Genomic DNA, 23,709 nt, shown 5'->3' on the forward strand with positions numbered 1-23,709 from the left:
TCAGTTTGGTCTTTGACCTCCAAACATTCCAAAGCATCTTCAAATCCTCAATTCTGCGTGAGTGCAGAACCGGGGAAGACAGACAAAACAATTCCCACCATGGCATGACATGCAAGGCTGCATGTGCAATACCAAGGACATGAGCACCACCTCAACTCAGTGGGCTGCTTAAGCACATGCTCCACTTTAAGTGTCTGGGTAGACCGTCTATGTAATGTTAGGCATGAATTTCCATTTCCAATTTCCAAACCAGCATGCATGAAAAGTTGCTGAGACACAATGGAAATAAGTACTGCTGCCGAGCCAAAGGACCAACACAGGGGTTTACCTTTGAGTGTGACCCAGTACTGCTTCCACTTGCGCCGTGTGACCAGCTCCAGCTTCTTCTCCTTCTGCAGGGTCACCAGGGGTTTGAAGAACAGCCACCCTGCCTTGCGCACCACTCCTTGCTCTTTCTCATACAACAAATCCAGCTGCTCCAAGGAGCTGAGGGACTCGCCACTGGAGTCTTCCGTTTCGGATGAGGTCTCGGTGTTCTCCAGGTTTGTCCTGCTCATCTCCAGCTCCCGCATGAAGTTTTCATAAATGTTCTGCCTAAGAGCATCACTGCTGACCGCATTGGTGGACTCACTTCTCTGAGAGAGGACATGGCTGGAACCGGGTGACCACAGCAAAGCAGAGAGCTGCGATGGTGCCAGCGTGTCCATGGTGAAGTTGTCCGTTCTGCTGTCGAAATATTCACTCCCATCTTTACACTTTGGCTCCTGTGCAAAAAAGGAATTTGTTAGCAGTCACCAGACACACCTCATTTGGCATTTAAATTTGTTTCATGTTTAGCCACGGCCAGTTCCTTAATCAAGGGCCACCTCTTTTCACCATTACATCATAGGCTTTAACTCAGCAGCCACTGACACCGTCAGTGCCACCACTCATGGTTTTCTCAGCAGAACCCCATTAAACCCTAACCACTACGTCTGCAAACTTTGGTAACTCAGACACCTGAAATTAATCTCCACATTCTCTAGTAACTACTGGGGCTTCTACTGGCTGAAACCTGAAGGACTACAGAAGACAACCACATCCTCCGGCTGAAACTCAGGCACCACTGCTTACATGTCTGTTTGAGTATAAGCAGGAACAGTGTCACAACTTTCTTTATTATTATAGGGTGTTCAATACTTTGGTGACATCCTATTTGTGTGAGGCAGCTACATTCAGCTTCAGCACCGCTAGGCTGATTTTACCTCCACTTTATATTTGTCATATGGATTGTGCTTAACCAACACAAAACAGGTCAAAAGTTGAGCTTATTTTAAGCTTGTTAGTATTGACCAATTAACTAAAATCGGATCTAACAGAAGATGTGATTTGAAAAAAGAAAGATGCAGTTGCTGACTGGCACGAATCCAGTCTCCGGACTGCAGAGGTGTGTATTTTCTGACTTGCTGGAAACCCTCTGGGAGCTTGACTATCTCATCTAGCACTGATGAGCCTTTCTCCTAATTGCATTGTGCAGCTTTATCCCTTGTATTGAGAGGGCTGGCCAGTTTTATTTGAAATACTCAAGTCTGATGGTATGACTTCCACTTTGCCTTGTGATACGTATGGCAATGTAGGCCCATTTCTTGCCACTGCTTGTTGACGTGGGACCTTGGCAGACTGGGCCTTTTCCTTCTTAAGCCTTTCCCAGTAGTGTGCTGACTGCTCTCAACTCTCCCAGGGTCCAGTGGTGGACATGGATTTTCATACTCCCCGAGACAGAGCTCTTTGGATTAACTTCACTGTCAAGAACCACCACATCCATTGTAAGAAGCCATTTATTGTCTTCCCAACCTAAGTATTGCTGATGCTATTTAAAAGCAGCCAAGATTTAAGAACATACAACACAAAAAACCTGCTGCCTTTTGCAGTAAAAGTGTGAAGGAAGAGAAGAGGTGGCTATAAACAATTCAAGAAGTGAAGCTATTACCCTCCATAATAATACAGCTATTATACTTTCAAGTTTAGACTGCTTCTCTAAAAGCATTTATTTGCTCATAGACTTCTGTACATGAATAAAGTAAATAAACCTTGGTCTCCTGTGAGCTGCTCTCACCAGCAGCTTTGAAAACAACTACTTTTTTGTTCCTTTGCTTCCTACTTGATGCTCTTCAAAACTGCAGCGGAAAAGCTGTGCCATGTTTTGATAGCATCAGGACCTCCAGTGTGCAGCCAAGAGCAACAGTGGGATCACACGCCCTCCCAAGCGTCACCAGACGAGCCACTTCTCAAGCAGCAGGACACTGTTGCTTGTGGCCTCACAAAAGCCAACTTGAATTGAAACCCACATTCTCTTAAGGTACATGGAAGTTTGCATCTGGCTTTTCAGATCACTGTTTCTGACAACAAGGGTCCATTTCTCCTCGCAGTGGAGCATCTTCCTCAAATCTTATTGCAGAGTGTTAATCAGCGTTCTCCAAGAGTAACTCCCTAAACATCAACAGTTTTGTTTTACATACGATAAAGGCAGGGAATCAAGGGAGGCAAATAATCATGTGTGTAATGTATTTATGCCCACAAAGTGACCCTACAACACAGATCGTACAAATCTGCCAGCCATCTGCAGTTTGGTGGGAAACTGGAAGCTTTCTCCACCCTCTTTTTAATTACTGCCATTGTACATGTGTGCCAAAATCCCATATTTTAATTGACTATTCTCCAGGAACTGCCAGTGTCCTCTAGAAAACATTAACAAACAGTTTATAAAGAATATATATTTCTTTCAATCCCAAAGCACTAGTAAGAAAAACATGGGACACATACATAAAAAGGTGTATGCTGTGAAGGGCCACTACTGGCACAAGAAGGATTGATGAAAAGGGTGGGACACAACCTGTCCATGGGCAGCCACTAACCACATCCTATGTGTTCTCCACGCACACAGAAAGGATAGAAATGAGGAAGTATCAGAGCAGAGTGAAGGAAAACAGGATCCAAAATGACTATATATACTTCACCATGAGATCACTCATATTTCATTTTGTTCAAAGAACAGAACTGGCTGAGTCACACAGTCTCTGCTGGTCCTCAGGGAGGCTGTCACTGTAGCAGTATCTGGTCACCACTGAGAAGGTCTGACCCAAATTGCTGGTGGTGGTGGTTTCCCTGCCAGGGTGACTTTCTGCTCATTTTCTCTCTGTTGCATCTAGCGATGACAGAAAACTACCACTGTTTCTGCTCAGCTGCGTTCAAGCAGATCTCTCAGTGTCTGAGATATACCCTGGAATACTTACAGATAATGCAAAAGATAAAGTGCCTAACTAAGGTACCAATTAGACAAAGCAACGCATGTAATAATTAACTGTAAAGAACAGCATAGGAAACAATGCATCCTGATAAATTAATTAGGAACCAAGCTGAAAGTAGAACCTAATACCAGTTTTCAAGACAAATAAAAAGGTTGTCTCAATGTACTTTTCTTTTAAATTCTCTTTATACCACACTGCAGGGCTCTGGCTTATAAAGTCAGGAAATTTCAGAAATTATTCCCATAAGGAAGCTGTTTACCTCATTGAAGAACCTATCTGCAGCAGCTGTTTCTGGTGGCTGGATTTTCATATTGCATATTCTCCATGTTACACAAAGGTGGAGGTTAGGGAGCATACAGCTATTTGAACAGTTGCACACTGAGTTTACACCACCACCTTTAGCAGTGGCTGACTGTGCAACAAGTCTGACTAAATTCTGTCCACAGGTCTCACATGCATCACATATACCTTGCTGCTCACATGTAGCCTATTGTGATATAGCCATCTCCCCAGTGCCATTTCAGCAAGGATTAAACTTAAATGAGGATGTGCCATGCGGTAGAGTACCAGTGATGCATCAAGGGACTACATTAGGACACCCTCATGAAATGAAAACTGGGTCATGGCATAGAAAGACTGCAAGTCTTGACATGAGACCATTATTAGAAAGGCAAACTCAGTTCCAGAATATATCAGATCAAGTATCAGAACAAGTCAGACATAAGGAAACATCCAAGTCACTGGACAGGGTACAGCTGAGGGCTGCTCTGGAATATCCCATATCCAAATCTGTTTATGGATGATTTAAAACAGGTGCAGAGGAAGAGTGCCAGAATGAAAAGGAAACAGACTTCCTATCTTAAGACAGGAGACCAAAGACAGCCTGCATAGCCCCACAAATGCTGGCCAAGAAAAGATACCATTTCTCCCTTTAAATGAATAGTAACAGATGAAATAATAGGGAAGAATAACTAAAGTAGCAGACAATACTGGCATCAGAACAAACTGGCCATGACTACATTTACTCTGCAAATTAGCAATCATCAGAGTAAGAGGGTTTGGAAACAGCCTCCAAGACGGGGTAAAGCCCACCTGATTTTAAGCTGCAATTTGCTCACAAAGGGGATTAAACTTCACTGCCTTTCTAGAGGCAAGGGACCGGCCTCATATCCCAAGGCCGTGCCTCCCGGTCCTGTGCCCCCATGAAGCAGGAGGCTTAGCTGACTTGTTTCCACTGGGGCAGCCAGCGGGACCTATCCGCTCAGCCAGCACCAGTGCTTAGGTCTACATATAGAGAAATATTCCAGCTTTCATCTTTGTTCAGCCCAAGTGACTCACAATCAGTTATTAGTAATGTACTGAGGAAGGGACACGCTGTTCAGAGCAAAGCACGGAGGCTACAACTGCTGTGATGAACAGTCCTACAAACAGGGACTAACCACCTGACAGATCGTAACTGCACACAGTACTTCTGCATTTTTAAGCCAAAGGACCTGGTGAGGGCATAAGTGTTACCAAACTACAACACGGCAACCCCCAGAAGAGACGCAGGCTACTCAAAGTGTGCAAGGTGGAAAGGAGTCGACCAAGCCTCACAAGTAAGACAGAATCATAAAGCATTTTCTACCCCTCTTACCCTTCCTGTTGCTGGACACTTCACTGATAAAAGTCAATGACTAACTATTTCCTATGCCTTTTTCTAAGAAATCAGCGTTTCGGGAGCTAGGGCTGATTTCCTTCCACCAGAATCAGATTCAAGCTTGATGCAATCTCACCAGCCAAATTTTCTTGCTGTGTCTGAAGTCAGTTCACTGCACAGTGAATTCAAAACAGCTATGAATCGTGCACCACAAATACCATTCTGAAAATGTCATGACTAAGTAATACATGGCAAAGGTCTGGGATGCAGAGATTGTATGTAAAGCCTGGATGTAAAATCCAGAGCAGCTACAGATATTGAAACCAGTGAAGAATCCTGGCACAAGGCACCGAGGCTTTTCACTGATTCCAGTTTTTCTGCCTTCTCTTTCACAGCTGACTAAGAAGGTGAAAAGACAGCATCTGATAAAATACATGAGCACCAACTTACAAAAGAAGTGCTCCAAATAAACAGCTTTCATTTTCACTTTCCCAGTATTGTAGCCCTTACCTAGGATTTATGCTAACAGACCTTATGCTGACCTCATTTCTGAACCTAAGGGTCTGTGTCAAGAGTTTTACACTGCGATGACAGATGCCTGTCAAGCACGGTATTGGTCTGAATTACTGAATGTCCTGAACACAGGAGACAGTGTTTACTCTGCATGCCACATAAAGTGTGTGTTTTAGCTGCTGCCCAAGTTGCAGAAGGAGGCGTTCCTTTCACTCTGCTCACTTCTGAAGTGGCCAGCAACCCCACGTTGCTGAAAGGGAGCGGATCCTTCATTTAGGGATGCACAGTGACTGCTCTTATATGAGAAACACTAAGGGAGTTTAAAAAAATAAAACAGAATCCAAACCAAAACCAAAAACAGTCCCTGCCCTCCACCTCAGCTTGCAAACTCACGTGCAGAAGCCCAGGCACAGTCTAGCATTTAAAGAGCCAGTTCTGGGGCCTACAGCTAGAAATGAGAATTTCATTCCTGATGACAGTCATCCTAAATTCCTATTAATGCGATTAGCCTTAAATTCTTGTACAGAAACATCCTTTCCCTCCCTTTTGCCCTCCTCCATCTCCTTCTTCACACCACCATCTCCTGGCGAGCCAGATGGCAACTCAAGCTTTTCCATCTAAGCTGAACTAAGCTGACACACAGGAATGAGGAGGGTGCTCCATGTAATTAATGCCTTCAAAGGAGGTGGAGGCAGAACCAGCAGCTCTGGTCGATACTCTATAGTTGCTTGCCTTGCTAGAGACAGACCTCTAGTGAAACCAGCATGGTGAAGCCAAAAATACAAATAGGGAATACCTGCAAAGATATTTATAACATCCTTCTTCTACTGCTCTTTCCACACTCTTTAGATAATATATGCTAATTCATAGTGTATATATATCTAGGTTATATTTTCACAGTTGAAATAAAGAGAAGGCTTAAAAACTCTAAGTCACCTTTTAAGTAATGCAATGATTTCAAAAGCTAATTCACTGAGAGATTAGGCTGCAGAGACTGGAGTTAACTAAGAGGGTGACAAAACAGGAGGGCAAAATTTGCACACACAAATGCGTATCTTTTTTTGCTGTTGACATTTCAGACAGCTCCAGGGATGCAATACTTCTCAGAATTCCACAAATTACTAAATGGGATTAGCAATTACCCTGTGAGAAAGACAAACATGATGCAATCACTGCATTTATAAAGAGGAATCTACAAACTAACTTTCAGGCACTTAGGCTGGGGATTGTCATACCTGCAGCTTCCTTTTCTTCCTCGAGAGACTTCCCGTCCAGTCACTGATGCGTCGCATTCGGTTTTTTAATGTGTCCTTCTTGGATGCTTCCTCACTGAGGGGCTTGGACTTTCTGCATGGGAGTGTGTAGGAGGAGTAATGGGCAGGACTTCCCTGCTCTACCCTGGAGGGCACATCGATGTCTGAGGCAAATGAGACACGGTTGCTTAGGCTGCCATGAGTGTCAATGTACTCATCAGACAGCCTGATCCCAGATGGAGGAGTGCTTTCCAGATTTGTATCCTTATAGAGATCTCGGAGTGAGGAAAGAGATGAACTTTGGTTGAAGGACTTCTTGTTGCTTGCTGGAAAACTGGCATGAATGCTTGTATCTGGAGTGCTCCTGGTCAAATACGGACCATCCGACTCACTGATATCACCAGCATTTCCCCAGAGGGAGTCATACCATGAAGACTCAGAGCTGAGGGAGCTTCCTTTACTGGACTGAAGCCTTGAACCAGTAGGTGACAGACGATGGCTTGAAGAGCAGTCTGCACTGGAGTTCCTCCTGACATCAAGCAGGTTATTCGGCTTAGATTCCAAAGCAGGTGAATATCTCAGCAACTGGACCTGTCCACTGGACTCCTCCGTCGGGACCTTGCTGTTGCTGCTGTTGTGGAACTCAACCCTCAAGCAACCGTCCAGCTTCCCCAGTGTTTTAATGAGAACCTTTGGACTCCTTCTGTCCTCTGACTGGGAGGCTGATGCAAGACTCTCATTCTTTCCGTAGCAATTTAAAATGTGTCCATTTCGTTCTCGAGAGGCAGTGTGATTACCTCCAGGTTGAAGGCCAATATAGTGCAAACCATTCTCGGGCAAAAACACTGTGTTGTTTCCTTGGCAGTAGTCTCCTGAGGCATTTGTCTTGTGTTTGGCATGGGCACTGCTTTTGGAGACCTTCACCACAGTGTCACCTAGTCTAGATGAATAAGGCTGACTACTCTTGAAGTGTGAAAGGCAGCTTCTGGCAAGGGACCTTGATTTGTAGTTTGAGCCACTACTGGTATGTCCCCATCCATGCATTGAGCAAGACTTTTCATCTTTAGCATGAATGCTGCGAATTTTCAGAGAGCAAGGCTTCTGCTTGGTACCAGCTGTAGCAGCAGCATGGTTTTTTGATCCCTGAAGACTGTATTGGCTTTCTGAATTCCCCATTTTCCACTAAATTAAGAAGAGTTTCATTAGGAACAATGGCTAGAAGACAGAGCAAAAAGCAACAGACCATTTTTACCCTCCACACAGGAAACTGCCTTTTTAAAAAATGGTATGAAACAATTGTTTCAAAAAAAAGCCATTAAATAGCCATTCACAACATTAAATTCATAACCAAACTTACTTCAGGGGCAGGCTAGGAAAGCCTATTCTCTGTATGCTTCATTACCTCTCTGCTATAAAGCTGGAATCTAACTCCATTGAAAACATGTCAACACCTTTCTCCACCCACACCCTTGGCAACATCCTTTTCTTATAACTTCAAAAAACCTCTGGCTCCCAAGAACAATGGCATAATGAAAGGAAGACAGCACGATAATCATAACTTAGATGTAAATTGAACTGTACTTTCAGAGAAATCCCTTCTGCCAGGAGACAAGTCCACTGCAGTTTCAGCTTGACTGGTTTCTGTGCAACCAAGTGTTACCTCAATAAACTGTTCCACAAACCGCAACTTTTTGTTTGAGTCAATCCAGGAGAAATAAAAGAAAAACCAAAACCCCATGTCAAAAAAACAAACAAAAATGAACCTGGTTAGCCAATAGCCTCATCTTCCATTACAGCACCAAACTGCATTATGTTATTCAGCATGGCCTGCTTCAATAGTTCACTTAGTAAAACACTCTTCAGATTTTTACTGAATTCCCAGTGAACAGCACACACTAGAGCAAATTGCCCCAGTGAGATGACTGAAGATTTTGGCCTTACCTAAAGTGTACCCCAAAGTAAAAAAGGTCAACCTGTTCATTTTGTTACTTGAAGTGAATCTCCACTGTTTGTACTTTTTCCATTGGCGTTATGCTGCTTTGCATGTTGGATCTTGAACTACCACTCTTAGGAGAATACACTGCAGCTTCATTAAAACTTTGTCAAAATAAGCCATTGTGAAAGCACAATCTTATCTTCTAGAGTTTACATATATATATATAAAAACATCCTCACTTCCAACGCATAGCACTTTTAGATGAAAAGCGTAGTACAAAATGAAGAGCAAACCTGTAGGATCCCTCTTAAACACAGGCACAGTTAGCAGTTAGCCTGCTCTGCATTGTCTTCGTGACCAGCTGCTAGACTTGCCAAAAACCAGGATGAAGTTGCATGCAGCCTTCCTAGAAAACATCAGAAAGAAAAAAAAGCGCTTTCAGTCAAATAGAACTTACACTTTACTCCAGCTGTAAGCAAAATGAATACCCCCCCCAAAAAAAAAAAAATCAGACAGAAGCTACAAATGGTTAAAAATGGAGACATCTGGTTAAGGGTCTTCCTGAACTTGAGACGTATGTTTTTATAAACGCATTTTAACAACTGGCATTGAATTAATACAATTAAGTCACTGTTGGGATAAGTGTTTTATTTTCTAAATCTGGCCTTCTCCCCTCTCACTGACGAGTTAGGGTAAACTTTGAGCTCACTCCAGTTTTCTTTTCGGAAGACCAATTCCAGGTGGCGGGATTGTGCAGTGATTACAGTGTGGACCAAACTGATCAGAGCAATGTCCCACAGCATCTTCCCCACGCCTGGATTCCAACTATGACCCTTGCAGTGAAAGGCCACCATGCAATTCACTCCACCAATCACCTAGCAACCTCCCTCTTCAGGTTTGTTTTGATTTTAAATTAAGATACCAGCAAAACAAGGAAAAGTCAGCTCCAAGCACTGCGTACACATCCAGAGGCAACAAGACCCAAGTTCTTCCTGACCCTCTGAACATATCGGCTCTTCACCTGGCACACAAAGGGCACAACTCAAAACGAAAGGACAGAAGCTGAATCTCACAGAATGCAACAGCAGTTTAGGGATTGAAACACACTGCAGAAAAGAAGCTGTGCAAGACCTTAGGTTCCGTTTTGGAACATACATTTTAGCTAGAAACCATTCTTAACACACTACTCCGAAAACCCACTCTTTTCTGCATAAATTCAGTGGCTACTCTTGATGATTTTCAATTGAATAACTGCTTCATTTGAACACGCAGAGTTTTGCTCATTTTGACTCATGTTGTGGCTATTTACTGTGTAAGAACCTTGAAGATATTTAAAGGCATTCACGGGTAACCTAAGTATTTTGCTCATCTTACCAAAAACAATGGTAAAGGTTGCAAACTAGAACTAAAAACAGTCTCAACAGCAAGCCTAGAAAAAGGTTAACAAATAAATGTCTTAGAAGAGATAGATCATTTTGGATCATGCTAGAGATGCTAAAGACCTATAAACACAAAATCATGGCTGTTATCACAAAGATATTTGATAGAACAGGTAAGTCACATAAATTTCATCTTACACTGGGGAAAAAAAAATTAAATTTGTTTAACTTGCTTATCCTCTCTAATGACTTGGAAGGTTGCTATTTCAGACATCTCTTCCTTGCAGGTTTGATTTGCCTGTGCTGCTAAGTGCACCCATTTATGTGAACAGTTTTAAAATGTCATATACAACATGGACTGAACAGAAGACTTTCGATTTAAGGTAAACAGAAGACAACACACAAACTTCCTAAGCTCCAAGCTGCTGAACAAATCGTGAACCCCCAGCAAAACTGCCTTCCTTGATCCAGGAGGCACAGACCACAAACAAGCAATAAGTTTACATTCAGAATTCTTCATCTGAGAGCAGAAAGTATTCAACAAGGGGGCTTTGAAGGGCTTATATCTATTCATAAGGGAACACTGAACCCAATTTGTCTAAAGAAACAGGCAAAAAGACCATCTGGTCTCCATAGTGATTGTGCAATGGTTAGGTAATCCTTTTAACAGAGTAGGTACTGAGCAAGCTGCTGTCATGCACCTCAGAAGATAGACATTCAATTCGTCAAGGCTGAAGCTGCTGCTACCAGGGTCCATTGTGTGTGTCTGATCCAATACGCAGGTCACATAATGGGTGAATGAATAAATTTATCTCGGAGTACAATGTCTACAAAACAGTGTCTCAGTCTGTGCAGGAATCAGCAGTACAACAGAACCATCAATAAATCCCATAGAAATAGCCCTAAGGGATTTTTCTCAGCATCCCGGCTATCCAGAAAGCTACGCATGCTGCAATAACCAATGGGGGGCATCTGTGAGGCTGCACAAAGAATGTCACCCTGAAAATCAGCTGTGATGCCCTTCCCCTTGCCTCACACCTGTGTGGAGTGATCTTCTTTCTGCTAATTACAATAGGGGGGAGCAGAGCGAGTCGGCTTGTGCCCAAAGGCAGTGTGACACTGGGGCAGCGGGGCGGTCGTGGACAAGCTCTAGCTGTGCTCGCTCCAAACACTCACACGTTTTATGCCATTTGAACTGTGGAAGCACTGGAAATTACAGTGCAGGGGACGGAGTTCAGCCTTCCCTATATTTCTCACAGAAACCTACCACCGCAGAAGACAACATGCTTTTCTCTCTTCCTATGCAGAGGGATGAATACTTCTTGTGAGCAAAACCGTTTCTATATTTTCTGCAATTATAATCAGCATATTTAGAAAGCAGGTCACTGTGCCTGAAGATGACTATTAAGAGTTTATTTGCTTTCAATTATACCCATGTTTCCTAAAAAAAAAAGACGTTTTTAATCTTCACCCTGGTTCCCCTTGACACATTCAAAAAACACAGCTACACAAACATACTAATCCAGGAACCCCACCATCCCCACCACACCCAATAATTAAACGCAAATCATAACCCCAGAGCTAAAAATGTATTTCCCCACCTTGGGTTTTCTCCACATGAAGTTCCCCTAGACCTTTTTGGCTCCCAAAAACAAACATGACGAGCTCAGGAGCCGTTCCAGAGAAGTGCCTGCCACCTATATTCCCTCACTAATACCACCACAACTAGACTGCTTTATAAATGCTAGAGAGGAAAATGCCTTTCTTAAGATTAAGGTGAGCACACATACAAGCAGTGCTCGACAGCCGCACAGGTGCTTTCCTCCCCAGTGTTAATCTCTCAAAATAAAGGTTTATAAAACTTGACTTGCAAACCATATTGTAAGCAAAACTGAACAGTAACAATAATATCCTAGTACCAGGTTTGCTTATGAGATACAACAAGGAATTATTATATTATGAATTAATGGGAGACCTGAGTCCAGGGAGACACAGGCTCCTGCGCTGGTTGTTCCTGCTACAGTGGGAACACACGCCAAACGTGATTTCACCGCTGCGAGCCATTATACTTCCAGTATCATCACAGTAACCAGGCTGACACTCTCTAAAACTACAGGTCAGAAAATGGCAAGCTCCAGACTGACAGGGGGCAAGCACAGAGCCATTAAATAGACTGAATGCTCCACAACCACAGCCAGCATCAGGCAGTGGCCATATACCAGTTGTAAAAAGGGAAGAGACTGTGGTAGTATCTTCCTAACGAGGTTCAGCAGATTTCCCCCACTGGGACTGACAATCCTGCCGCTCAGGATGTTGGAAGAGCTCAACCAATGTCAGCCCTAGCAATGTTAAGCTTTAGCCTGGGTCAAAAAGTTACCCTCATGAGACATGAATACATGCACCAAAGCTATCTCTCTGATGTATTTTGATGCCTTTATTCCTCTGGATGGCTGGTGACAATGAACATTTATGGGTAGATGCAAGTGATCTACAAACCATTTAATCCCTGCTGAAGTTTCCCTGAAAATCTGCGGATGAAGTACAGGGAAGTTGATTCTCACTTCACTAAACATGGCATCAGTGCAAAAATGGCAAAAAAAAAAAGTGACAAAAAGAACAGTATGGATTGGTCCAGATGAGGATAACGTCATCCCATCAAATTAGCACCACTGAGTGAGGATTCATTAAGAAATCCAGGAACTCATGACAGTCTTCAGCATTACCAGGAACAATAACTCTGTATGCGCAGCAGAAGAGCTTAAAATTAAAACCTCCCGTCTTTAACAAGAAAAAGGCTTTTAAAAGAAAAGCTAGATTAAGAGATAGAAAATAGGTAAAAGCTAGAGCTAGCTACCTCACCCCTAAAAAATAAAAGCCTACATCATCTCAGTTTTTTACCACACCAGGACACGGTTTACACTTTTTATGGCAACCTGTTCTTGAGGAAAGGACAGAAAATTATTCAAGAAAGAAATAAGCTAATCAAGTATTTTGTTCCTATTTGTAGCTTAAGCAGTAACCACGTGTCACAACCTCTTCAGGCCTCCTTCACTAACAGAAGGATTGTCATCTGCACCACTGCGGTACCTTTCCAGAGGGCACAGGACCAATTCTTGAGTACCTGCCACCCAGCACGGTCCCTCACAGCCATCCACACAGGTATAAATGACTGCCAAAGAAAGGCACAGCTTCAACTTACCTTGCAGAAATATAAATACTTGTTATACAAAGGGTATTTATATGCAAAAGGCAGAGCATATCCTGTGTAATGAAGCAAGAGGAGAGAGTCATGTATGCTTTTTGCTGTGTTTGAAAATTGTATTTCCACAGGGTCAGGGCAAGGAGTCCCAGCTGCAGAGGGGGCAGACATGGCCACCTCCAGACTGCGCACAGTGGAGTGGGGAGGCATGGGGAGGAGAAGAGGCAGCGTTGGAGTCTGAGCACAGGTGGCTGCTCTGAGTGTGTGGTTCGTAACTGCACCCCAGGAGACTGTCAGCAGGACTAGTGGAGCTGGGATAATGGAGAATCTGAAAGTATTTCAGAGCAATAAAAAAAAGGAAACAGAAACAAACCCCCCTCATTTATATGACCAACTTGTTTTCTTTTAATGGCAGATCTGCTTAGAAATGTTGCAGGCTTTGATGCACAGTAACTACATTAGTGGGTTTTTACATCAGGAAAAGCTTTTTGGGGTTTTTTGGGGGGGGCATTTTTTTGTTATTAACCGAGCAATTCCTATGTTTTCTTTCAAACTACTTTTATATTCCCTTCACCTAATGGTTAAAACACCATCCTTTTTAAATGGCTTATAAAGTCTTGGAAATTGTATATAACTATCTTTCAGATACCAAGTGTTCATAAGTTTTGCAAAGAATCAGTGCGCTTTGTGAATTCTTACAGGGATACAGAATTACAGGTTTGAAGTTTTAATTAACTTTTAATCTACTTTGGTTTTTAATATGAAAGTAATACAGACTGTTAGAATGTGAACCTGCCCTCGCTTTCCTGCACGGCTGTGTATGGATGGATACACGAAATTAACGAGGGAGGCAGGTTAGCACAACACTGTAGCTGGATTAAACGTGGAGTTTCTTACTGGAAACAATTTACTGTGTTTTTTAGAACCACGCACTTTGGACACATGCTTCCACAAATCAGAAGCAGATTTCTTATTCCTGAAATCTCAATCACATTCCTATTACAAAAATATACCATAATAATTATACCGTGGTATTCCTGGCAGGATACTTTGCATTTTATACCACTGTATTCAAAGAATGAATAACCAAAACACCACAAGTATGCCTTTCTTTAAAAAAAAATAGAACTATTTTGCCTTAAAAATGAAATCTGAAGCCAGAATTCCTCGCTCACTCATTAGTCTCTTTAGAGTTCTAGCCTCCTGTATTAGGAACTGTTTGGGAGCTCACAGAACACATTAAAACCAACCACTTTTTTCATTAAACATAAGAAGTTCTTATGACCCCAGACACTTCTTCTAATGCCACAAATCATATCTACATTGCATATAGACTTCTAATTTCACAGAATGGGACTCTCCTCTTCTGGTTCATTCTCTTAAAATAATATGAATCCCAACAGGTCTACACTGCATCACAGATACATAGCATCAGAATTACACATCCCTTACTTGGGACATGACTCCTTCTTTTACTCAACCCATTGTTCTAGGTCCAAGACATTTGCAGCTTAATTAAATTATGCTTTATAGCTTTCAAGTTAGCACAATATGCAAGGTTGAGTCAAGCCTGAAGATCCTTATCATATTACACCAGTGCTGATACAATCTAAATCTCTAGGGACTTACTTTTCTTTGGCAGGAAAAACAAATTTCACCATTTGTAAATGTTATTGAATTTATACACAATGGCTAAAGTGCACATCCATTTAAATAAAAGCCATTAAGCTTGTTAAAAAAAAAAAAAAAAACAAAACCAAAAAACCCCCAACAACCAGGAATGCCAGCTAACATCTTGGCTTAATGCAGTAGCTGCAGTAGTTAAAAGAGTTGATATGTCAAAAGGTCTGTTTCCTGCCCTTGAAGGGGAAATGAACTCAAGTGATCTGAAAGGTCTTTTCTTCTCCACCTACTCTGGCATAAGCATACTGGCAGTTCCTGATGCAGATTAACAGTGCTTTCAAGGGATTTCAAGGCCTGGGGCCTCAGGCAGGGATGGTGAACCTGAAAGGAGCCAAGATGCTCCAAGCAGGGAGCCTCAGCTCCAGCCTCACTGCCTGGCCTGGTTTGTGGAGTAATGACACTTCAGAGATGGAGCGCAGGTCTGCAGACTTCCCACCTGAATTTAGACAAACTCCTGAAGAGGTCTCTGCCTCTGCCCTCCTTACTCATGATAACAACAGGAGGCGAGACTGGTGTTTTCTGGCCAAACTGGGATTCCCAAGTCCCCACCAGGAACACCTACCCTTGTTCTCTCCTGTCTACTTCAGCAGCAACCAGCTCACGGTATCAAACAGAACCATAGTCAGAAGGCAGCTACAGGGATATTCTCTCATGCATACCCACCCAAAACTGTAGGTGCCAAAAAATCAGCTTTGGGGAGGGTAGGAGGAAGGTTGTTCTTGGATTAGGACACAGTTTACAACACCATACCCCGAGCAGCCTCATAGACCCTATCAAAAGGAGAAGCAAACTGCAGCAAGGATAAGCAGGAACATAACCCATTCTGCCCCCAAAGACCCCTTTTGGTGTAACAACTTCCAAGAACTTTGGACCAACTCTTAACTCTTGGCATCAGAGAAAAACAACTAGTAGCACCTAGCAGGACAGCATGCTTCGGGCTGAAGGGCAGGGGCTGGGACAGCTGCGGGACTCCCTGCCTGCCGCCTATTACACTGCCTGCTCCACAAGCAGGAGGGGGAAACCACACTGCATTTAGCATGGTCTTTCCTACTTCTCAGTTTACACATTCATAAACACCCGAGGGTGTCGATTCCAAAGTAAAGGCTTTCCCACCTTCAGACCTAGGGCTTGCTGAAGAGGACAGAGCATCTGGGAGTTAGACACCAGAAGTAAACTTCAGACAGTGCCTTGGAAAATTAAAAGCAGATCTTGATTTTTGCATGCCAAGAGCCCTACAGCAGTAACACAGCTAAGGGCTTCCTTTCCTGCACCCCTGTAGTACCAGCATGTTACTCACACATTAAAAGAATAAAAAAGTACACTGAGGATTAGGTTTCCCCACTAAAACACTTGCTTTGTAGCTTCACAGCTACAGAATGTCCTATTCAGAGAGTCCTCTCTTCCATGGTATGTGGATACCCCTTTCCTGTTGAAGGGTATCAGATAAAAAAAATTTCCATCCTTTGCCTCTAACTAGTAATTTGCTATACATTGTATAATTTTATTGGATCATCCACCCTAAAGGGAAAGAAATGCACGATTTCCAGAATGAAGTCACCAGTATACAAAATTAACTCCGTGACCACATCAGCAACAAGCATAAACAAAGTAGGAAACTTTGGTTGCATTGCACAAACAATTAATCACCCTCCTCTTGAAAGAAAAAAACAGGGGGGGGGGGGGGGGGGCGGGGGGGGAGGTCACTTCTCCATATCTTGGGTATTTCCCTCTCTTTTTATTTTTTCTGCGCCACAGAACATAGCATTTGCACAATTTGTTTGTAGTTATGTATTAAAAATCTATGTAGTATTTTAAAATCTATGTAGAAAGATCAAAATCCGTGCAGCACCTACCTCCGCCAGACGCAGAAGCTCTGGTTTTCCATACCATCCCAGTTCAGTAGTAGTAGTAGTGTTGATTGAAACGTTTTCTTCTAACACTTCACAAATACACAACCCTTGCTTGGGTACACTGTTTATTTATTGCAAGTTACTTAAAAGTATTAGTGAGAATAGAAAGAATAATAAAAGAGAAAAATATTCAGAGGGATTATTAATCATATTTTATTGGAAGAGTCACTTGAATGTTGCAGAAACTGTAGCACTCTCAAACATACTTTCTCATACTTTGCCTTAAAAAATCCAGCCCCATCAGAGCAGAGCTGTAAAATGATCCTAGCGGTGGTTTATTTAGCAATTCAGGCAATTGAGTTTGACAGATGACCACCAAGAACTGTTTTCTGGAGAAAAAACATCCATCTTGGGCACAGCCGGCAATAGCAGAGGCAGCAAGGGGCTCCAAGTGCTGGCACTGCAGCAGCCCGCCCTGCCCTCTGCCTTCAGAGGCTTCCCAAGTCTGTCCCTACTTGTCTCAGTTCTCCAGGTCTGGCCTACAGCTGGCAAGCAGAGGACTGACTGCTCTCCCCCAGCATCTCCCTCCCTGGCCCGAGTCCCCCTTCCCGCTCCCGCTTACCTTCCCCAGGGCACCAGCTTCAGCCTCCCGGCTACCCCAGCTCTGCCACGGGGACACGGACATGCAGGCACGGAGACTCTCCCTTGCCCTGGGCACGCCAGGAAACTATGCCTAACACTTCAAAACACTCAGCCGTTAGGAACTAAAAACAGATCCTATGCGAGGCTGGATGTATTTTTGTCTGCAGGCTACACACCCTCCTCCCGTTCAATTTTTTTCATTGGTGGAGCAGCATGATGCAGACTTAACCAGAGGGTGGTTTTCCATGGGCCGCCCGAAACGATTATGCGGGGCGGCCCGCCACGATGCCGGGCAGCCGCCAGAGAATATGCTGTGACTGAGCTCTTGTCTGACCCCGCATTCCTCAGCCTCCAGGCTGCTTCCACAGGAAAGCTGCTAGGAAGGCTGCTGAATGGACAGGGGCTTGCTTGCCTGAAGTTAGCTCCAGGGTCTCCTCCTCTTTTTTTCTCTTTTGGTCTTTTAAGTGGTTTTTTTTCAGGTTGTTTTTTTTAAAAACTTGCTAGGAGGGCGTAGGTATTCCTAACATCCCCATGTGAGACGCCCTGGCAAAAACATAACTCCCCAAACCGCAGTGGGAATGCTGTAGTCATGAAAACCTGCTCTTAAGAGTGGCTCTCAGTTGTGTTTAACGACTCTGCACAACGGCATCATGTATACAACCGCAAACTCTGGCGCTCTCTTCCTCGCTGCTTTTGTCAGACTTTTTATACTATCCTATGGAAAGAATTAGTTGTTTTTTAATAACTGGCCTCAGATAAAATGGGTCTCTTTAGATGCAAATGATATCCCCAAGTTTCAACATACGGAGCTAGGCTGTTAAATCTGTGGGTTAGGCATATGAACAATTGCTTTATTATCAGAAAAGCTCAACACTTCATTGATTGCAGCAACAGTTGGTGAACAAACTCAGCCAAAACCAAGGCATTTATTCAAATATTCTAATAAAATCGCAGGGTCACATTCAAGTGCCAAGTGTGAAAATACAGTGAACTTAGACTGCAGATGATGTATTCAATTGAAAAGAAACGTGAATACTGTAATAGAAATCATTAGTAACACACAAAAGCCCCAAAGCAATATTTATGTCCACAAAAATGAAATAACAATTTGCATAGTAACATAGGAATTGCCACCTTAAAGTGAACCTCTGTTTCACTGTGTCCACTATCCTGTCTCATTACAGAGGAAACTCCATAACCCAGCAGTTTTGGAGTAATTTGGAACAAAATTTTGTTTCATCTCCGAAGCCCAGTTATAGTTAACTCCTCCACTGGAAAACAACAACTTGGATCTCTTCTCAAACTTCACAAGTTGACAATACCAGCACTGAATATGCTCTCCTTATCATGGCAAAGGTCAAGTCCTTCTCTGAATACTATGACCTCAATTAAGTTTTCTGGAGGCGAGTTCCACAGGTTGGGTTTTGTAAAACCTAATAGAGCAGTATGTGACTTATGTCTGTACTCCTAATTCTACAACTAAATATACATCTGGGGGCTTCACATCTGCTTGTTCTGGTAACAACTTTGCTCTCTGTGAAAAGCAGACTATTTTCTTTTTCCTGTTCATGGTACAATTATCTTCTCTTCACTTAGCATTGCTGTGGTCCAACTATTTCACTGATAGGCCAGATCCAAATCCTGGGACTGACATGGAAGCAATGACAGCTCACAACTCAAACCACCAGGTCTCTCTCACGAACAATAGTTGGCCTCTGGTCACACCCCCCATCTCTCACATTGTACTGCATTTCCCCCACAAGTCCACCTCTTAGCTGATTAAATAAACCATGTTCAAATGATTCCTTAGATAAGAGCAGCCCTCCACCAGTCCAGAAGCCTTTCATCACCACCTGTTTTGTTGAATTTATCTTTCCTGAAGGTGAACGTTCAGAATTATAAACACTATTCCCAAAGATGTCTCTGTAGCACCCTGTTCAGTAATTCAGAAGTAATTCTTCCCTAACTCAATGAAAAATACCTGGACTGACATAACCTGGGACCCAGCTGAATCACAGTAGTGCCTCACAATCTTTCAACAATGGGTAATAAATCTGTTCGTTCCCTTCCTCTTTTATTTTCAGAGGGTGACTCCCAAATGACAACAGGCATTCTTGTGATCAGTGCAAAGCACTCAACCCTGTACTTTCTCCCTTCTTCAAGTTCACTGCATTTTACCATTCCAGTCCCACAGGTCATTCGGCTGTTTATTACATTATTTCCAATCTACCTGTGTATTTACTATGTCTCCTGATTTTATCAGCCAGTTTCATCAATGCATTCTCACTTTTTGTGACAAGCCAACCAACACTCACCAAATTTGGTCTCAGGACTCCAGTTGATACCCCTTATGTTCTTTTGGGTTTGCTTCCACCTCTAACGTACTTCACTGATCACTTTTAGCACACTAACATCACATGTTGAAGGCATGCTTTCCTGACGTCTGCTTGACTTACATAGAGCTTTACATCGCAGGGCTGCTGCGGGTGCCTCCTCCTGACCATGGGGCTCCTCCTGCCTTGCTCCTCAAGTAGCTCCTTGGGGAGCACGCAGGGCAGGCTGACAGGGCTTTGGTACAGTCTATCACACAGGATACAGCATGAGGGTCCTTCTTTAGTACACCCCCAAAATGGAGTCTCCACACCCACCTCATCCCCTTTTTCTCACCTGCTGCTTTACCGTTATCAATTTGGGACAACCTGATCATGACATATTCTCTGGAGTTCAATAAGAAGTAGGCAAGCTGCATGCTGAGCACAACAGACTGATCTCTTATTACTACATGAAGTATTTATGTGCCTTACAATCTTCCACAAATGTATCATCACAACATTGCCAGGAAAGAGAAGGGTAACATTATCTTCATTTTCTACAGAGCTGCTAGGTCGCACAGGAAATTAAAGGGTATTTCAATACAGTAAAAGGAAGCTCTGTAGCTTGTGTTAATGCATGTCTCTACTAGCCTAATGGCTCTCAACATCTCTGTTTTGCAGTATAAATAAACTGTAGTTTGCACAGAGAAGTCCATAGCGGAATTAAAAAGAAAAGTTGTGGCTTAGATAGCAGGTTGGCTGTATAAAGACTCTAGATTAAAAAAAAAATTACAAAGGCTGCATGTTAAATGTGTTCCACAGAATGTTTTAAAGCCAAGAACTTATTTTTATAGATGGAGATAAATGAGTTATCAAAATTAGACAGCTATTTTAACCTGTATTTTACACTACTTTTACACTACAAAATCATCTAGATTTCACTTTGAAAGTACTAAGACTTCCCATTGTCACTGTTTTGTTTTCTAAGCAACAGAAAACCACTAAGAAAAACACAGCAAATGCACATGTGCCCAGTATTCGTGCTAAGATGATGACACATCTCCTTCCCTAAAGTCAGCCCACTTTTCTAAACATATGCCACCTCTATAAAATATTTTTTCCTAGACACAGTCCAGTCTGTTTCTGAAAGGCCAGTTTTCCACTTTGCCTCTTGCCCTCTCCTGCCTGTCTCCCTGACAGTGGTACAGCTGAGCTGTGTGAAAATCCCTGGTTCATAAGGTGCCTCAGCCAACACTCAACACACAGGCACTGGATGGGCACGCACGGAGAGATTTCAGTGTCTTGCCGATCACAGCTTAACCACAGAATGGCAGATGTGTACCGAGATCCCCCATGAAATCCCAAACATGTTCGCATGTTCTCCAAAACAGAATATGTGTAGGAATTAAATAAGTCTGAAGTAGGAAACTGGGTTCCTCAAATCAGAAACCTCTATGTAGCTCTCAAGAAAGCTGGGAAGTTGTTCTACACTAAGCGTAACTAAGCTGCTAAAAAATAATTACATGTTATTGTCAACATGATAATAAACACAGATGAGTTTCAAAGCCTTGTTTATTTCACAACTAAAACATCTGAATCACACAACATCTGCTAGAGAAATACTCTCATTAAACTGTACTCAAGGTCCATCCTTGGTATCTTTGGCCTTGAAGGAAACTGCACAAGAGATGCAGCTATCTTCCATTCAGCCAGCAGTGACGGGAAACCTTACACCATATGAAATTCCTCTAGAAGTCAATTCAATTCCTGAGAACTTCTCAATTCTGCAAACCAGTGCTCATGCACTCGGCTTCCTGGTCTCATCTCCAAATGTTTGTCAGATGGAAAAGGACAAAAATAATTGAGGTCATTCATTATTTAATTCTGATTCAGAAGAGTTTGGGAAAAGAATAAACAGGACCCCATGTGTTAGCACGTTCCTTCTCGCCAGAGCTCACAGATCCCAGCAGGCCATTTCACTTACAGAACAGCAGCACCAACACAAATCTAACAGGTCTGGCTATAGGTCAGAATAAATGTTAAACAATTAAAAATTATGCAGATGAGCACAATTTTATATTCTCAACTATCACAGAGACTTCCAATGTCTTAAGTGGCTACTACCTGCCAGAAGCTCCTGTTCTCCCTGTGCAATGCTGTAATACAAGAGATCAAAAGGATGCTCCCTATCCCCACACCCCTGTGGAGCCAGCGAGCCCTGCCCAGCCCAGCAGGGGAGAGGGGCTGCTGTCCAGCCACTTCACATGCACCTCGTGTGCCTCTCAAATGGGTTTTCCCAGCGTTCAAACAGGGAGAACACACTGACATTTAAGGCACTCAATAAACCACACCTGATGTTTAAAGCAAGATGAAATTTTTCCTTTATTTTTATGTTGCATGGTTCTTTAGCACTGCTGTAGACATGGGCTTACTATTTGTGGTTACAATCTATTTTCAAGTCAGTTATAGAGAATATATAGTGCCTCTGGTTACTGTCTTATTAATTCCAGTATAATTAAATGAAGAAAGATAAAGCATGATCACATGATGGCAGGGCATGTGGCAGAAGCATTACTGGAAAACAGGAAATCAATTAGGAGAGGAAAAGAGATGAACTATGCAGCAAACCCATCTCCTCAATTTAGATGACTAAGCACGCTGGATGTGAGAAGCCTGGCCTGCAATGATCGATCACTACTCCCGCACTCGGTCTGGCTGGAATGGAGTTAATTTTCTTCATAGCAGCCCCTACGGTGCTGCGTTTAGGATTTGTGACCAAAACGGTGTTGACAGCACACCAGTGTTTTCTCTGTTGCAGAACAGCACTGGCACAGCATCAATGTTCTCTCCACTTCTCTCTGCCCTGCCAGCGAGCTGGCTGGGGTGGGCAACAGGCTGGGAGGGGACACAGCCAGGACAGATACCCCCAACAGACCAAAGGGGTATCCCACACTGTATAACATTGTGATCAGCAATAAAATCAGGGGGTGGTTTTGCCAGGGTCACTGTTGCAACATCCAAGACCAATGATGCCCTCACATGATGACCTCTGAGACTAACGTGGTCCCCACAAGCAGTGGTAGCTACTGCTACAGAGAGGCTCGCCCTGCATGGCCTCAGAAGCTCATGCTTTTTAATAGTCTTTTTTCTTTAGAAATAACAGTAAAAGCTTTATTTAAAAAAACAAAAGCAAAAAAAAAAAAAAAATCCCAAAAAGTGAGAGAGAAACACTGATTCATTGATTCACAGGATCAAGACAGGAAGCCCTTCCAGCAGTATTTGCTACTTTCTGTATCACTAGAGCAGAACTGATGCATCTTGTTTGACAAGCGCTCTACTTCAGTGATACATTTTTTTTTTATACACTTTTTCAATACACAACAGACAAATGGACAGTAACAGGTTATTTTAGTTAACTAGGTAACTGTATATTCTAAGCTATAATTAACAGTTCTTTTATTACAACAGATAGGTGTAAAATGCTCTCAATTTAGGACTGTTACTTCACAGGAGCAACAATCTAAAACTTGGACAAATCTCACAAAAATATGAGTGTAAAGTTTTTTTGAATGCATTAGGTTAAAAAATGAGACCTGAAGCCTTCACACATGCCACTAAAAAAAGCACATCTATTAAACATGTAAAAATATTTGAAGGTGGAGTCATTTGTCACAAGAATATACTAGGAGATCTTACAACATAAATATTTATAAAGCACAGATGTTATTTCACATTGCATTACTACCATAGCTTGTTCCATTAACTGATCCAACAGAACAGCTAATCGTTTGTGCAAGATTGACTATTTGCTATCACCCATTCAAGACAGAAGCGCAAACAGTTGCCGGGGGATGGGAAGCTTTAAGGGGTTGTTTTCTAACTAAATGCATCGAATAAGTTTTCATTATAATACTGATCATTGCTTCATCAATTAAGTTAGAAAAATCTGCAGACATAAATATATGATCAAGAAGGGTAAGTATGACAATTTCTAAGAAAATTGTATCAAATCAGTG

At 42.6% G+C, this 23,709-nt stretch overlaps 1 protein-coding gene across 3 annotated transcripts in view; it reads right to left on the reverse strand.

Moving 5' to 3' along the window:
* Positions 1-9,034, reverse strand: part of TIAM2 (TIAM Rac1 associated GEF 2) — a 90,898-nt gene extending 81,864 nt beyond the window's left edge. For 2 of the 3 annotated variants that reach the window (XM_037391108.1, XM_037391106.1), the window contains exons 1-3: positions 8,922-9,034; positions 6,675-7,874; positions 329-764 (exon numbers count right to left, since the gene is read on the reverse strand). In XM_037391108.1, the coding sequence (XP_037247005.1) occupies positions 329-764; positions 6,675-7,868 (1,630 nt within the window). In that variant the 5' untranslated portion in view covers positions 7,869-7,874; positions 8,922-9,034. Of the gene's footprint in view, positions 1-328; positions 765-6,674; positions 7,908-8,921 lie in introns of all 3 variants that reach the window. The other variant, XM_037391107.1, reaches the window with a different exon arrangement.
* Positions 9,035-23,709: the final 14,675 nt, after the last annotated feature.

This window comes from Falco rusticolus, chromosome 6 (genome assembly GCF_015220075.1).
Source record: "Falco rusticolus isolate bFalRus1 chromosome 6, bFalRus1.pri, whole genome shotgun sequence".
Lineage (NCBI taxonomy): Eukaryota > Metazoa > Chordata > Aves > Falconiformes > Falconidae > Falco > Falco rusticolus.